The sequence below is a fragment of the Notolepis coatsorum genome (assembly GCF_963971535.1).
Source record: "Notolepis coatsorum genome assembly, chromosome: 14".
NCBI classification, from domain to species: domain Eukaryota; kingdom Metazoa; phylum Chordata; class Actinopteri; order Aulopiformes; family Paralepididae; genus Notolepis; species Notolepis coatsorum.
This window is the reverse complement of record NC_140178.1, coordinates 55,975,833-55,993,486: the sequence shown is the minus strand read 5'-3', so window position 1 is coordinate 55,993,486 and position 17,654 is coordinate 55,975,833. Positions and strand designations below refer to the sequence as shown.

Below are 17,654 nucleotides of genomic sequence, written 5' to 3'. Positions count from 1 at the left end.
CTGCAACGTCCTCTGTTTCACCGAGACTTGGTTGTCTCCGGACGTCCCAAACCATGCAATAGAACCGGCAGATCACTTCTTCGTTCTCCGTAAGGACCGAACGGCAGAAGAATCACTAAAGACGAGAGGACGCGGCATAGCTTGGTGGTGCGATATAGGCAACGCAAAGGAATTGTCTAACCACTGCTCCCCAGACCTGGAGTTTATCACCATCAAATGCCGACCCTTCTTTTTCCCGAGGGAGTTAACGTCCATCATCATGATCGGAGTGTACATCCCACCACAAGCAAGCACTGGGGCCGCACTCTCGAAGCTACACGACGAGGTAAACAAACAACAGACAGCTAACGTAGACGCTGCTATTTTGGTTCTGGGCGATTTCAACAGTGCGTGTCTTAAAAAGGTGTTGCAGAATTTCTATCAGCATGTGACCTGTCCCACCAGAGGCGAGAACATATTAGACCATGTATACTCGCAATTTAAGAATGGGTACAAGTCACAGGCTCTTAGGCTAACGTCAGTAACGTTTCAAAATGTGGCTTATGATGTATTCTTTAACAGGATACACTGGCACAATCAGTTAGCTTAGCATTGCTGCTACCTTGCTTGCTAAAAAGTCATGGTAAACCAACATGGCAGGGTGCAGGCATACAGGCCGGGCCTGTCTCTCTCCCTCCCTCCCTAATGTGTTTGTGCTTAAAACAGTGAATGATGACCGCATGTTCTCAGAGCATTTTCAGAGCACTGTTAAACTGTTAAATGGTCATTTTAAAACTAATATAAGAAATTAATGTATATAGTGGTATATTTATGAGGGAAAACAAATATTTGCAACAACTTTTAACATTTATACAGGTAGGTTATTGATAACTAATTCTGCTATGAGTGTCATATTATAATCAATCAAAGCGAGGAACATAGAACCCGGGGAACATAGGACCGGGGGAACATAGGGATGATCCCCTGGTGGGTATCCACTTGCATTCATTGTGCTACAGTAAGCTAGGCTAGCTGGTTTGTATCCACTTGCATTCATTGTGCTACAGTAAGCTAGGCTAGCTGGCCTGTTCTGTTTCCATTCATTGTGCTAAGCTAGGCTAGCTGGTTTGTATCCACTTGCATTCATTGTGCTACAGTAGGCTAGCTGGTCTGTATCTGCTTCCATTCATTGTGCTAAGCTAGGCTAGCTGGCCTGTTCTGTTTCCATTCATTGTGCTAAGCTAGGCTAGCTGGTCTGTACCTGCTTCCATTCATTGTGCTAAGCTAGGCTAGCTTGCCTGTTCTGTTTCCATTCATTGCGCTAAGCTAGGCTAGCTTTCAGCAGGATATCTTTCTACTGAATGCACAGAGAGGAAACTGGTATCTATCTTCTTGTCTGACTCTGGAGAAGACGATAAGATAATTTCCCATAATGTTGGCGCATTCTACTTTAAACACTCACTTTTAACATTCACTTTAGACACTTTAAAAAATGTTTAACACTCCATCATATAATATCTATGTATTACTAAACTATACTATATTTTGTATCCAGGTGACAGCCACTGGCCCACTATCGCCCCAGACCATTGCAATGGTTCCAGACAGTCTCCCATCGACATTGTGTAGGCTAATGCCACCGAGGACTCTGCCCTCACTGCCTTCTCCTTCGTCAACTACGGCAACACCTCTGCCCTGTACGAGAGCGAGAACACCGGCAAGACAGGTGAGCAATGATAGGGACCCTGTATTGAGAAAGGATAGGGACCCTGTATTGGGAAAGGATAGGGACCCTGTATTGAGAAAGGATAGGGACCCTGTATTGAGAAAGGATAGGGACCCTGTATTGGGAAAGGATAGGGACCCTGTATTGAGAAAGGATATGGACCCTGTATTGAGAAAGGATAGGGACCCTGTATTGAGAAAGGATAGGGACCCTGTATTGAGAAAGGATAGGGACCTGTATTGATAAACTATAGGGAACATGTATTGATAAACGATAGTATTCAGTCACATAAAGAGGAACAAAAATAAACAGGATGATTAGTAGTCATTTAGAACAACGCCACCAGACTGTTTGTAAAGAGTTTCTAGTTTGAGGAGAAACAGGATTCCTTTCACTCGAGTCTCCAGTCAGTCTGGGTGTAGTTTGTGTTCAGTGCATCACCTCCATCCCAACAAGAAGACCCCCTGGAGACCCCTGTCCTAGAGGACCTCTCTCCCAGTCCAGACCCCTGTCCAGGACCTCTCTCCCAGTCCAGACCCCTGTCCAGGACCTCTCTCCCAGTCCAGACCCCTGTCCTAGAGGACCTCTCTCCCAGTCCAGACCCCTGACCTAGAGGACCTCTCTCCCAGTCCAGACCCCTGACCTAGAGGACCTCTCTCCCAGTCCAGACCCCTGACCTAGAGGACCTCTCTCCCAGTCCAGACCCCTGACCTAGAGGCCCTCTCTCCCAGTCCAGACCCCTGACCTAGACTAGAGGACCTCTCTCCCAGTCCAGACCCCTGACCTAGAGGCCCTCTCTCCCAGTCCAGACCCCTGACCTAGACTAGAGGACCTCTCTCCCAGTCCAGACCCCTGACCTAGGGGTGGTTAAGGACGGGGACATGTAGGCCTGTATGGAGATGTTTTTCATCCACATGCTCTTGTACAACCCCATCATGTCTGACTCTGTGTGCATGTTATGCTTGTTCAGTTTATTATTCAACGTTTTGTGCCCTGGCTTTCTGGAATAACTTATTTTTTTGTATGCAAGAATGTGCTTTAAAACTCAATGCATTATTCTGTGTTTTGGATTATTAAAGCTGCAGTAGGCAACTTCGGAGAAGTTTAGCAAATAGCAGTTATAAATAGAGGACAGTTTAGCAGTTATGAATAGAGGACAGTTTAGCAGTTATGAATAGAGGGCAGTTATGAATAGAGGGACAGTTTAGTTAGACGAATTGTGCACCATGACAATTCGACGAAAGGTCATAAGCCAGGATTTGAACCCGTAGCGTCGCGGTACGTAGCTGAACCCACCCTCTGTTTGTTTGTCTTCCAGTCAAAGTGACTCTGAGGAGTGGCGTGCAGGTGTCCGGGGGGGGTCTGTCCGAGGCCTACGACAGCCTACAGTTCCACCTGCACTGGGGCAACGGCTCTGAGGTGAAGGGGTCCGAGCACACGGTGAACGGCAAGCGCTACGCCATGGAGGTACGGGTTCGACTAGGGATCAGACTGGGGGCTAGATCCACAAAGAATGTATTGCACGGTGCTAATTGCACCCTTACTTACAATTCATTATGAATTCAAAATGGGGGACCCTGATGTAAACAAGACGAAAGTCTTTCTCTGGTCTGCATCCCCTTAACAATTGTGTGTATTGAGCCGTACTGTATTGTACCCATTCTGCAATCTGTTAATAAAATGTTCAATCAATCAATCACCTGCACTGTGATTGATTGAATGACATTTGTACTGTACTTTACTGTACATATAAAACCATTGAAACAATAGAAAAAAGATGCAGGTGCGTTGAAAAAGGAGTCCAAAGAAGTGGGCGCAGGCGAGCGTTTTGAGCCCCAGATGTTCATTAACCCCCGCATGGCTTCCCCTCAGATGCACATCGTGAACCTCAAGTCGTCCTACGGTGGGAACACGTCGCTGGGCGTCGCCGACCCCGCCGGGCTGGCTGCCTTCGGCTTCTTCAACGAGGTGAGGATGTGTGTGTGTGTTTGGGTGTTCGAACGTTCGGACCTTCGTTCATTACGTTGGCATTCAAATTCTAAATCAACATTAGAAAATTTTCATTTTTAATTAAAAAAATAAATCTATTATTTTTAATTGTTTATGTCTATTCATTCTGTTTAAACCAATGGGGTTTTTCTTCACAGTTGCAGATAGAGATTAGGCTACACTAATATTATAGTATTAAAAACTGATGAATTATATTCATTAAAGAAAGTTGATTTAATAAAAGAAAAAGACTCACTTTATTCAAATTGAGGATTTAGTTTGAGGATATTTATATATATAAAAAAAGAAATAATTTTTTTTTTTTAAAGATTTTTTTTTATTAAAAACGTAGGATCAAATGTCCGTTTGAAAAACCCTGACGAAGTTCGAATCCCAAAAACAGGCTTCGGGGACAGCTTTAGTGTGTGTGTGTGTGTGTGAGAGAACAGGGTACAATAGACTCGAGCGCTAAACCATGACTGCGTTTTGACAGGAAATGTCTGGAAATGCGACTAACTCACCTGCCAGTTGGAACGCCTTGACCTCCCACCTGAGCAACGTCATGCTGAAAGGTAAGAGGATGTTTCGATATGTGTTGCCTTGTCCAACGAGAGTTAAATCATCTCCTATCAGGCTGTCTGGCTGCAGGTTCAACAAGTTAAATCATCTCCTATCAGTCTGGCTGCAGGTTCAACAAGTTAAATCATCTCCTATCAGTCTGCCTGTAGGTTCATATAAAACCATTGAAACAATAGAAAAAAGATGCAGGTGCGTTGAAAAAGGAGTCCAAAGAAGTGGGCGCAGGCGAGCGTTTTGAGCCCCAGATGTTCATTAACCCCCGCATGGCTTCCCCTCAGATGCACATCGTGAACCTCAAGTCGTCCTACGGCGGGAACACGTCGCTGGGCGTCGCCGACCCCGCCGGGCTGGCTGCCTTCGGCTTCTTCAACGAGGTGAGGATGTGTGTGTGTGTGTGTGTGTGTGTGTTTGGGCGTTCGAACGTTCGGACTTTCGTTCATTACGTTGGCATTCAAATTCTAAATCAACATTAGAAAATTTTCATTTTTAATTAAAAAAATAAATCTATTATTTTTAATTGTTTGTCTATTCATTCTGTTTAAACCAATGGGGTTTTTCTTCACAGTTGCAGATAGAGATTAGGCTACACTAATATTATAGTATTAAAAACTGATGAATTATATTCATTAAAGAAAGTTGATTTAATAAAAGAAAAAGACTCACTTTATTCAAATTGAGGATTTAGTTTGAGGATATTTATATATATAAAAAAAGAAATACATTTTTTTTTTAAAGATTTTTTTTTTATTAAAAACGTAGGATCAAATGTCCGTTTGAAAAACCCTGACGAAGTTCGAATCCCAAAAACAGGCTTCGGGGACAGCTTTAGTGTGTGTGTGTGAGAGAACAGGGTACAATAGACTCGAGCGCTAAACCATGACTGCGTTTTGACAGGAAATGTCTGGAAATGCGACTAACTCACCTGCCAGTTGGAACACCTTGACCTCCCACCTGAGCAACGTCATGCTGAAAGGTAAGAGGATGTTTCGATATGTGTTGTCTTGTCCAACGAGAGTTAAATCATCTCCTATCAGGCTGTCTGGCTGCAGGTTCAACAAGTTAAATCATCTCCTATCAGTCTGGCTGCAGGTTCAACAAGTTAAATCATCTCCTATCAGTCTGCCTGTAGGTTCATATAAAACCATTGAAACAATAGAAAAAAGATGCAGGTGCGTTGAAAAAGGAGTCCAAAGAAGTGGGCGCAGGCGAGCGTTTTGAGCCCCAGATGTTCATTAACCCCCGCATGGCTTCCCCTCAGATGCACATCGTGAACCTCAAGTCGTCCTACGGCGGGAACACGTCGCTGGGCGTCGCCGACCCCGCCGGGCTGGCTGCCTTCGGCTTCTTCAACGAGGTGAGGATGTGTGTGTGTGTGTGTGTGTGTGTGTTTGGGCGTTCGAACGTTCGGACCTTCGTTCATTACGTTGGCATTCAAATTCTAAATCAACATTAGAAAATTTTCATTTTTAATTAAAAAAATAAATCTATTATTTTTAATTGTTTATGTCTATTCATTCTGTTTAAACCAATGGGGTTTTTCTTCACAGTTGCAGATAGAGATTAGGCTACACTAATATTATAGTATTAAAAACTGATGAATTATATTAATTAAAGAAAGTTGATTTAATAAAAGAAAAAGACTCACTTTATTCAAATTGAGGATTTAGTTTGAGGATATTTATATATATAAAAAAAGAAATACATTTTTTTTTTAAAGATTTTTTTTAATTAAAAACGTAGGATCAAATGTCCGTTTGAAAAACCCTGACGAAGTTCGAATCCCAAAAACAGGCTTCGGGGACAGCTTTAGTGTGTGTGTGTGAGAGAACAGGGTACAATAGACTCGAGCGCTAAACCATGACTGCGTTTTGACAGGAAATGTCTGGAAATGCGACTAACTCACCTGCCAGTTGGAACGCCTTGACCTCCCACCTGAGCAACGTCATGCTGAAAGGTAAGAGGATGTTTCGATATGTGTTGCCTTGTCCAACGAGAGTTAAATCATCTCCTATCAGGCTGTCTGGCTGCAGGTTCAACAAGTTAAATCATCTATCAGTCTGCCTGTAGGTTCAACAAGTTAAATCATCTCCTGTCTGGCTGCAGGTTCAACAAGTTAAACCAAGACCTTTTAAGGCTTTAAATGGAGAATTATGAACGTAATACTTTTTAAGACTTGTTAACCCTTTCACTATCACACTACAGACGGTTAACCCTTTCACTATCACACGACAGACAGTTAACCGGTCTGTGTCTCTGAGGATGTGTGTCTGCGTCTCTTTTCTGAGGATGTGTGTCTCTTCTTTGAGGATGTGTGTCTGTGTCTCTTCTTCTTTGAGGACGTGTGTCTCTTCGTCTCTGAGAAAGTGTGTCTGTGTCTCTTCGTCTTCAGGTCAGCACGCGTCCCTGCCAGCAGGCCTTTCGCTGGACGATCTGCTAGAAGGAGTGGATCGTACCAAGTACTACCGCTACCTGGGCTCCTTGACCACCCCCGCCTGCAACGAGGCTGTGGTTTGGACCGTGTTCAAGGACTCGATCAAAATCAGCAAAGATTTGGTGAGGTTTCATTTCATCATAGATGTTAGCTAGCTGGCACCACAAGTCTCAAGAGAGATGTAAATGATCGACCACAGGAAAAAAGGTACATAATGTACATTATGTTATATCCTCATACGTCTTGTATAAGTCAGCAAAAGTCAAAAAGTGACCGGTAGTCGAACCAACAATGATTGTAGTTGTGGTTTGAGTGCTCTCACCACTTGACTAAGCATCCCACCCTGAAACAAACACAGCTCTCACCACTAGACTAAGACGACACCCACCCTGATACAAACACTGTGACAGACCCTCTAAACACTGATAGACCCTCTAAACACTGATAGATCCTCTAAACACTGATAGACCCTATAAACACTGTGACAGACCCTCTAAACACTGTGACAGACCCTCTAAACACTGTGACAGACTCGACAAACACTGTGATAGACCCGACAAAAACTGTGATAGACCCTCTAAACACTGATAGATCTATCACAGTGTTTAGAGGGTCTATCAGTGTTTAGAGGGTCTATCACAGTTGTTGTGAAGGATCAGATTAAACCGAATATGTATATTTATTTATATATATATATTTAATTGTATTTGTATATCGTTTGATATCCCCTGTATATTCCTTGTACAATATGCATTGAATATCCCTTTAGTCTACTAAACAGCCCATAATAGTTTCATTCTACCATTGGACGAGAACCTGGCGCCAGGTTGCCATACCCCTAGGTCCAAGTTCAATCGTGCCGCCTAACATGTCGTGGCAAGCCCCGGTTCCGCGCAGGAATATGTCGGGCGAAATACGAATGGTACTATTTGTTCATAGCGCATATATATATGGCGCAAGTAAAGTAGAACTCTCCTTTTAGTCCAGTTCTTTACCCTCCAACAGAGTGACAGACGCAAAGCCTCCCCACGACGCACGTGCGGTGTAGTAAGGCCTACTTGGCCCAGAATAGGCATTGAGATATCGTGTAGATTAATAGTTGAATAGTCATAGTTTGGCACTATACCGTCGAGTTGGACGTATTCTATTAAGCTAATAATAGTCTATTTATGTATGGTGCATCGTTCGGTTAGAGTTCTAAAGTTATCAGTACCCTCATCGTTCCTGACGTTATCTGGACGCTTAACCAGGCTGGGCAGACCCCTAGTGGTGCTTGCATCCGAGGAGCTCCGGGCCAAGAGCGACTGGACCTGTATATTGGATTACTCTACCCGGACGACGGCGAGCCTTCCACGGCTTGGATTATGCTTTGGGTGCTTTGATTATTCCATGGATAAAGGCCAACACTGCGGAGTGTTGGAACTACCCCCCGGAGAGGACTCCAGGTGAGACGGCGCTCTACACCAGTGAGGTCGCCTCACGTCTCTCCGTTGTGGACCGGCAGCTACCGTCCACAGAGGGTCCAGCTGTATTCGTCTGCGGCCCGAGGTTCTGTGGGCACCGTGTCCAAGACTTTGGATTCTCCCAAGACACCGTCGGCCAGATGGGATACCGCCAGTGGCTTCTCTAACCCCCCCCTCCTACTGTCTTACAACCAGCGGGACCCCCCCCCCCCCTTAGTGTATCCAGTTCTAATCATCTAAGTACCATCGCTATCGTTTCCTAAATATTCCAGGTTGTATACTTACTCCCTGCGTAACCAGAGATTGGACATTCAATGTTGATTTACCTACTAATACTCATTTGCCATAAAAGTGCATATTTCATATTTCAAATCATAAATGTAATTAAGTGATCGTTGTATACACCTTTTGCTGTATTAAACCTTCGATTTGGTACATTTGTGTGGATTCGTTTCATCAGGTGGGAAAGTGTTCATCATACTTATATCTTGTACTGGGTGGCCAGAAGTTAAAGTACATGAGGTAGTGGTATTAAATATCATATCTAACAATACAGTCAGGGAATTGTACCCCTCAGTTACAATTGGTCCTTCGAGCCGGAGGGTAACTAGTGTAATATTAATATAGTGTTATTAATATCGAAATGGCCTATGATGAACACTCCACGAAACGATCCTCCTAACCTAGAACGCCCGCGGCGCAGACGACAGACACCTCAGTACTTAGAGGCTTACACTGTCAGTCAACTACCTAGCCTTCGACAAACGGTAAACGCGGTAAAAGTAGAAAGTAAAATTATGTCTGACCTTAACGACCAGGTTTCCCCGACCACAGAGGCCCTAGTAGGTCCTAATGTAACTGACCAAGCTCACGGTGGGGACCAGGAGGGAATTGACATGCCTTTACCCCCCGCCACTACCCAAGAAGTAGTCCCCGACCAGCCCCGGGAGGAAGACAACCCTTCTGCACGGAAGAAGAGGAGGAGAGCGCCGAGGAACTAGAGCTCCAGGACTCCCCAACGAGTACCCCCAGGAGCGGCTCACGCAGGAGCGGCTCACCTCCACTACCGCCTTCCCCCAACGAAGCGGAGAGGATACTACAACAGGCGTTCCTCGTCAGCCTGACAGCCTCTACCGAACGCGATCGTCTCCAAGCACAGACGCTTAGCGAGCGCGAACAACTCCAAGCGCAACAACGGAGCGAAGAAGAGCGCATACGCCTGGAGATGAGACGCCTTCAGATGGAAGAGAATATGGCAAGAGACCGAGCAGACACCCAGCGTGCCGCTGCCGGTGCCCAAAGAGACGCAGAGCGCGAACTCGCTCTCATCCAGCGCGAAGCCGAGCGCGACAGAATACAAGCCGAGCGCGACAAGCTACAAGCGCAGCTAATGGAGCAGCTGATCCGCAAGGCAACACCCTCTCCCTCCACCAGGGGTTCAAGGAACTCGTCGAGACAACAGTCAAGGGCAGCGTCACCACAACGAGCAAGCGACCCTGAACTTGACCAACAGACCGAGCCTATACCCCCCGCAGACCCCCTTCACAGACCGGTCCAAGCGAGACCCAGCTACAAGGAAGGAGCGGCATACACTGCGGAGAAGCTAAATAAACGATTACAGGATCTGGAAGATCTGATAGAGGAAGAAGAGGGAGAGGAGGAGAACCAAGCCCGACGACAGCACAGTACTCCACCGGACCAGGAGGTCCCATACAGTCCAGGCTATACCCCCGCGGCGCTGCGCTACAGACCCCCGACTCTATTCACGGGTGAGCACGACGCACGACCAGCCCCGAGGAACAGCACCTGGACCAGCGGGCCATGGTACCCTGCCAGTACCAGCCCACAGCGAGGCGCAAGAGGGGACTCGCCCAGGAGGTCTCTCCCCCAACGCTCGCCGATGTATCAGCCATCCACGGCGTCATACAATGCCACACCGTCATTCCCAGACTTCGCCTATGAGAGTCGAGCACAGTACACGGAGCTCCGGATGTGCTTAGAGACAATGATGGTGGATGTCGCTGATGAACGCCACAAGTATGCAATATTACTGAAGCACCTGAAAGTACCGCGAGCGCACAATATAGCGCTAGCCTATGCTACCTCTTCGACCCCATACACAGCGGCCCTTGCAGCGCTGGATCAGAGATATGGACGTATATGGGATTACGTAATCCAGGAGATAAGGCATATTGACCGCCTACCCCCAGCCACAGACAATCGCTCACTAGACGACCTGTCAATCAAAGTGCAGTCCCTGGTAGGGATGCTGGGAGCGCAACGGGAGAAGGGCATGCATGAGCTATACGCCAACTCTAACGTCGAGAGGATTTTGGAGAAGCTGCCACCCGCAAGACAGGAGCGCTTTAGGCGGCAGAGGGATTACCGGGACCCCAACGGCCCCGAGCCATCCCTCCTTGATCTAGCCGACTTCCTGGCGAGAGAAGTCAGCAGCTTACGACTGGATACCTTCGGGCGGAGCACGCCAAGCTCCAGAGAGGGACCCAGGAGAATAAATGATGGAAGAAGATCGGTGACTGTCATGCACCAATCAGAGTCAGTACCGAGCAGTAAGAGTCACAGCACCCCCTCGAGAAAAGAGAAGTGGAAGATAGCGTGTCCCTACTGTGAGAAAGAACACTGGCTGTCACAATGTGACCTATTCACAAAGATGAATGTAGAAGAAGTGAGTCAATGGATAAAGTCCAACCGGCGCTGTTATCGATGTGCGCGGCCCCACATGGCAGCCGAATGCCGCCTAAAGAAAAGGTGCAGCCGGTGCGATGGAGCTCTTCTAGATATACTACACGAAAGTAACGGAAGACGGCCTATACCTGCACCACGGAGCGGCACCAAGGCAAGTGTCATGTACATTGACCCCGCCAGCAGCAGCGGAGCCCAAGTGCTCTTAAAGGTAGTCCGTGTGACATTGAGCTACCAAGATAAAGTCATGGACACTTACGCCGTCCTTGATGACGGGTCAGAGAAGACCCTTCTGCTCGCCTCCGCTGCGACCCAGTTGGGACTGCAAGGGAGCAAGAACGAAATGACGATTCGGACAATAAGAAGAGATTTAAAGACGATAAAGGGCGAGAATGTCTCCTTCACCATCGCAGCCAACGGGCAGCCAGAGCGACGGTACAAGATCACAAATGCTTTCACCAGCCAAGAAATAGGACTATCGCAGTACACCTACCCTGTCACCAAGTTGATGGATAAATATGTGCACCTGCGCCAATTACCTATCCCGCTCATAGACGGCGCTACCCCGACCCTGTTGATAGGCTCCGACCATGCAGAACTCAGACCCGCCTAGGGTGGACCCTACAAGGCCCCCTCGCTAAATCTCTCAACCGAACAGCAGCCACTAGCTGCTTCCACTCCAGAACGACAGAAGAAGACACCACTCTCCTGCAGCATGTCAAGAGGCTATGGACCCTAGAGACAATGCCCTTTAAGAACGAAAAGAAAGATATTCGCTCTAAAGAAGACATTTACGCCATCAACCTACTCGAGCAGGGGACAAAGAGAGTCACAGTCGGCGGAGTGATGAGATACGCAACTCCACTCCTGAGGCGAGAGGGAATGCCCACCTTTCACGCAAAGAAAGACGCCACGGAGCGCTATCTACTGAACACAGAGCGGCGCCTAGCCAAAGACCCCGCTCAAGAGAGTGTGTACCGAGCTGAGATTGAGAAGCTAATCACAGCGGGACACGTAACAAAGATTGACATTAAAGAGGCCGATCAGACGACCGAATCATGGTACGTGCCGCATCACAAGGTCCATCACAACGGCAAGGATCGCATTGTGTTTAACTGCAGCTACCAGATCGAATCCCAAAATCTGAATAAAGAGCTCTTGCCCGGCCCCACACTCGGCCCCTCCCTACTAGGCGTGCTACTGCGCTTCCGCCAGGACAAGGTGGCTATAAGCGGGGATATCAAAGGGATGTTCTTGCAGGTGAGACTAGTAGAGGAGGACAAGCCTCTGCTACGGTTCCTATGGAGAGAGAAGATCGGAGATGAGAACCCATCCATCTACCAGTGGGAAGTACTCCCCTTCGGAACCACATGCAGCCCGTGCTGTGCTACATTTGCACTACAGAAACACGTCACAGAGGACCCAGCAGCAGATGAAGAGGTCCAACACAGTGTGAAGAACAGTTTCTACGTGGACAACTGTTTACAAAGCGTCTCGACTCAAGAAGAAGCCGAGGCTCTCCTAATATAAATAATATAATAATAATTTAGGACCTGCTCCGAGGTCACCATTTGGCACACATGCGAACCATGCATACAATGCGTATCTGCGATTAACCCATCCCGTCGTCCTTCCCCCCCAAGGGCAGCCGGGAGCAGACAGGCGCCACGTGAGCCGCGCCAGGGGACCAATCCAAGTGCTCCTGTCCGTCTTCGTCAAGGACGCCACAGCGTTAGCGATCTTGTTGTTGTGCATGTTTTTCCATTGGGTTTATCTTATCCAGCAGCGAGACCTGGATGGCGACAATCCCAGGAGAAGCCCAAGAAATGACACTAGGACTAGTCTGGCGCTTCAAAACAGACTCCACTATAGACACAAACCCTTGGCTCCAGAGCAGGGAAGGTCGGCGGCGATACCGACCGCCAGACGGAGTGTGTACAGAACACTCGCCAGACAATATGACCCGTTGGGATGTATTCTACCTTACACCACCAGGGCAAAGATGATTGTATGAGCACTATGGGACAAGGACCAGGGCTGGGACGACCCAATACCTGCACACCTTGCCTCAACATGGAGAGAGTGGGAGACGGAACTCCGCTCACTCCCAGGTGTCAATATACGCCGCAGCTACTTCCCATCCACAGTGAGGCCAGAGACATGCGAGATTGAGCTACACGTCTTCAGCGACGCCTCCGAAGTAGCCTACGGATCGGTGGCCTACTTGCGTGCCCAAGAGATGGGAGGAAAGATACACACTGTTTTCATCCTGGCCCGCTCAAGAATAGCCCCACGTAAGCAACAATCTATCCCACGTCTAGAGCTCTGCGCAGCCCTCGCAGGAGCGCATCTAGCCACGTTAATCCAACGTGAACTCACCATCCCGGTGCATAGAACAATCTTGTGGTCAGATTCCACGACAGTACTCACATGGATCAAGTCCGATTCATGCAGATACAAAGTCTTCGTGGGAGTCAGAGTCACCGAGATTCAAGAGTTAACAGAAGAAGCAAGCTGGCGGTATGTGGACACCAAACACAACCCAGCTGACGTCATCACCCGGGGAATGTCTCTGGATGACCTAACCCGTCGCAACATCTACAGTGACGGACCAGCATTCCTCAAGCTCCCGGAAGGAGATTGGCCTACGCCCACCCCGAGGGAAGCAAGTAACGAGGAGGCTGAGAACAAGAAACCTATGTTCTGTGGACTGAGCACTGTCGCCTCCACAGACCCCAACATAGATGACTGCATTACCCTAGAGAGTGCGCAGCAAAGAACATTCCTGCGGCACCACCCAGAGATTCAGTCCACCACTGACATGTCAGCAGCTGACTACGAAGAAGCAGAACTTCTTCTACTACAACGAGCCCAGAGAGACTCGTTCCCCGATGAGCTAGACTGTCTACAGGGAGGAAACCCCGTCCCATCAGACAGCAGACTGATTCACCTGGCACCAGAGAGTGACGCCCATAATCTCATCAGAGTGGGTGGTCGCCTGCGGAGAGCCCCCGATCTACCAGATGACATTAAGCACCCGATCGTCTTGAACAGCCGACACAAGGTCACAGAGCTGATCATAAAGAAATACGACGAGGATGTACACCACGCAGGAGCAGAGAGAGTCTTCGCGGAGATCAGACGTCGTTATTGGATATTGCAAGGGAGAGAAGAAGTACGGCGCTTCCAGCGAACCTGTCTAGACTGCCGTAAGTGGCGCGCGCAGCCCAGCATACCACGGATGGCTGACTTACCCCCCTGTCGCCTCCGAATCGGCGACAAGCCATTCCACTCCACAGGCATGGACTGCTTTGGCCCGTTGTATATAAAGAGAGGAAGAGGCACCGAGAAGCGGTGGGGTATTGTATTCAAATGCATGACCACCAGAGCGATACATATCGAGCTCCTTCCGACCATGAGCACAGACTCATTCCTTATGGCCTTCCGGAGATTCACATCACGGAAAGGAAAACCGTCTACATTGTTGTCTGATCACGGGACCAACTTCAAAGGCGGAGAAAGAGAGCTGAGAGAGAGCTTCCAAGCTATGGGCCCAGAACTTAAGACCCACCTCGCTCCAGCCCAGATTGACTTCCAGTTTAATCCCCCGAACGCACCCCACTTCGGTGGAACCTGGGAACGAGAAGTACGTTCTATAAAGACAGCCCTGTACGCCGTACTTGGAGCCCAGACTGTGGCGGAGGAAGTCCTAATGACAGTCCTCACGGAGATCGAGGGAGTATTGAACTCAAAGCCCCTCGGTTACGTCTCCAGTGATGTAGCAGATGTCGACCCAGTCACCCCCAACACACTCCTAATGGGGCGGCTGGACCCCGCGCTACCCCAGACAATGTACAGGCCCGAAGAAGCGAACGGCCGAAGAATGTGGAGGTACAGCCAAGTACTAGCTGACAAGTTTTGGAGCAGCTTCCTACTTCACTACCTACCGTCTCTACAGACCCGCCAGAAGTGGGTAAAAGAGAGAGACAATTTGACAGAAGGAACAGTCGTCATGATTAATGACCAGTCACTACCCAGAGCTATGTGGCCGGCTGGCCGCGTAAGCAAAGTGATCACCGGTGCCGATGGCAAGGTCCGAGCAGCTGAAGTACTCGTCCAAGGGCGCACCTACACACGTCCCGTGGCGAGGCTCATAGAACTGCCCCGACTCCCAGATACTATCGATGATGACCATGACCCTATGACTTTGTGAGTTGACTGACCCTTACAGCGGACCTTGAGTGGTAGACAGTGCGGTTAATCTGTCTCTGCTTAGCTAATTAGGTGGGACTAATTAGGGGGCGGCTGTTGTGAAGGATCAGATTAAACCGAATATGTATATTTATTTATATATATATATTTAATTGTATTTGTATATCGTTTGATATCCCCTGTATATTCCTTGTACAATATGCATTGAATATCCCTTTAGTCTACTAAACAGCCCATAATAGTTTCATTCTACCATTGGACGAGAACCTGGCGCCAGGTTGCCATACCCCTAGGTCCAAATTCAATCGTGCCGCCTAACATGTCGTGGCAAGCCCCGGTTCCGCGCAGGAATATGTCGGGCGAAATACGAATGGTACTATTTGTTCATAGCGCATATATATATGGCGCAAGTAAAGTAGAACTCTCCTTTTAGTCCAGTTCTTTACCCTCCAACAGAGTGACAGACGCAAAGCCTCCCCACGACGCACGTGCGGTGTACTAAGGCCTACTTGGCCCAGAATAGGCATTGAGATATCGTGTAGATTAATAGTTGAATAGTCATAGTTTGGCACTATACCGTCGAGTTGGACGTATTCTATTAAGCTAATAATAGTCTATTTATGTATGGTGCATCGTTCGGTTAGAGTTCTAAAGTTATCAGTACCCCCATCGTTCCTGATGTTATCTGGCCGCTTAACCAGGCTGGGCAGACCCCTAGTGGTGCTTGCATCCGAGGAGCTCCGGGCCAAGAGCGACTGGACCTGTATATTGGATTACTCTACCCGGACGACGGCGAGCCTTCCACGGCTTGGATTATGCTTTGGGTGCTTTGATTATTCCATGGATAAAGGCCAACACTGCGGAGTGTTGGAACTACCCCCCGGAGAGGACTCCAGGTGAGACGGCGCTCTACACCAGTGAGGTCGCCTCACGTCTCTCCGTTGTGGACCGGCAGCTACCGTCCACAGAGGGTCCAGCTGTATTCGTCTGCGGCCCGAGGTTCTGTGGGCACCGTGTCCAAGACTTTGGATTCTCCCAAGACACCGTCGGCCAGATGGGATACCGCCAGCGGCTTCTCTAACCCCCCCCTCCTACTGTCTTACAACCAGCGGGACCCCCCCCCCCCCTTAGTGTATCCAGTTCTAATCATCTAAGTACCATCGCTATCGTTTCCTAAATATTCCAGGTTGTATACTTACTCCCTGCGTAACCAGAGATTGGACATTCAATGTTGATTTACCTACGAATACTCATTTGCCATAAAAGTGCATATTTCATATTTCAAATCATAAATGTAATTAAGTGATCGTTGTATACACCTTTTGCTGTATTAAACCTTCGATTTGGTACATTTGTGTGGATTCGTTTCATCAGGTGGGAAAGTGCTCATCATACTTATATCTTGTACTGGGTGGCCAGAAGTTAAAGTACATGAGGTAGTGGTATTAAATATCATATCTAACAATACAGTCAGGGAATTGTACCCCTCAGTTACAACAGTGTTTAGAGGTGTCACAGTGTTTGTCGGGTCTGTCACAGTGTTTAGAGGGTCTGTCACAGTGTTTAGAGGGTCTAGCAGTGTTTAGAGGGTGTGATAGACCCTCTAAACACTGTGATAGATCTAGAAGTGCATGGATACACATTGTATTGCCTAGATGGTGTCAGGCTAGGCGATTGCTTAATTCTCTTTCCTGTCCAGTCTAACTGGATGCTGACTGTAGCTTGTTACTGTAGACCTACAGAGTGAGTAATTGAGTGATTAAAAAAAATCGCACTCGTGTGAAGTGAGGGGTGCTCTTATCATCGTACATCATCTCACCTCTCTTCCTCCCTTTTTTATTATTGTGTCTATCAGCTGCTGCTCGACAGTTTGACCCCAAGCTGACCGACCAGGACTACAGCGAAACTGTCAAGAAGTGGCTTCGTTATGCGCCAGACCGGGAGGGAGGCATCTCAAGGAACCGAAGTGACCCAAACTTAAGTCAAGCGAACCAGAGTCAAACTTAGGGTACCACAGCACAGCACACACACACTGTTTCCCTGGTTCATACAGTACAAGGAATTACCCTGGCATCTACTTGAATGACTTATGCTGCTTCAGCCTGTTCTTGGAACCGAAGTGACCCAAACTTAATTGTCAAGCGAACCAGAGTCAAACTTAGGGTACCCCAGCACAGCACAGCTACCCCAGCACAGCACACACTGTTTCCCTGGTTCATACAGTACAAGGAATTACCCTGATGGACACTGTTCTTCCATGGACGGCATCTACTTGAATATGCTGCTTCAGCCTGTTCTTGGAACCGAAGTGACCCAAACTTAATTGTCAAGCGAACCAGAGTCAAACTTGGGGTACCCCAGCACACTGTTTCCCTGGTTCATACAGTACAAGGAATTACCCTGGACCCTGTTCTTCCATGGACGGCATCTACTTGAATGACTTATGCTTCAGCCTGTTCTTGCAGTGTTTATTTTTTTTATTTTTTATTTTAACCTTTATTTACCCAGGGTAGGTTCGCTGAGCACAGATGCTCTTTTTCAGCTACGCCCTGCTTCACATTCACAGAGTTCC

At 47.9% G+C, this 17,654-nt stretch overlaps 1 protein-coding gene across 1 annotated transcript in view; it reads left to right on the top strand.

Moving 5' to 3' along the window:
- The window catches only part of LOC311240532 (carbonic anhydrase 4-like), a gene marked incomplete at its 5' end in the record, with an annotated part of 52,470 nt that extends 35,394 nt beyond the window's left edge, over positions 1–17,076 (top strand). The window contains 6 exons of the mRNA XM_084329111.1: positions 1,609–1,705; positions 3,024–3,172; positions 3,578–3,673; positions 5,168–5,246; positions 6,663–6,826; positions 16,938–17,076. Coding sequence (XP_084185237.1) covers positions 1,609–1,705; positions 3,024–3,172; positions 3,578–3,673; positions 5,168–5,246; positions 6,663–6,826; positions 16,938–16,967 — 615 coding nt within the window. The 3' untranslated portion in view covers positions 16,968–17,076. The remainder of the gene's footprint in view (positions 1–1,608; positions 1,706–3,023; positions 3,173–3,577; positions 3,674–5,167; positions 5,247–6,662; positions 6,827–16,937) is intronic.
- Between the last annotated feature and the right edge of the window lie 578 nt (positions 17,077–17,654).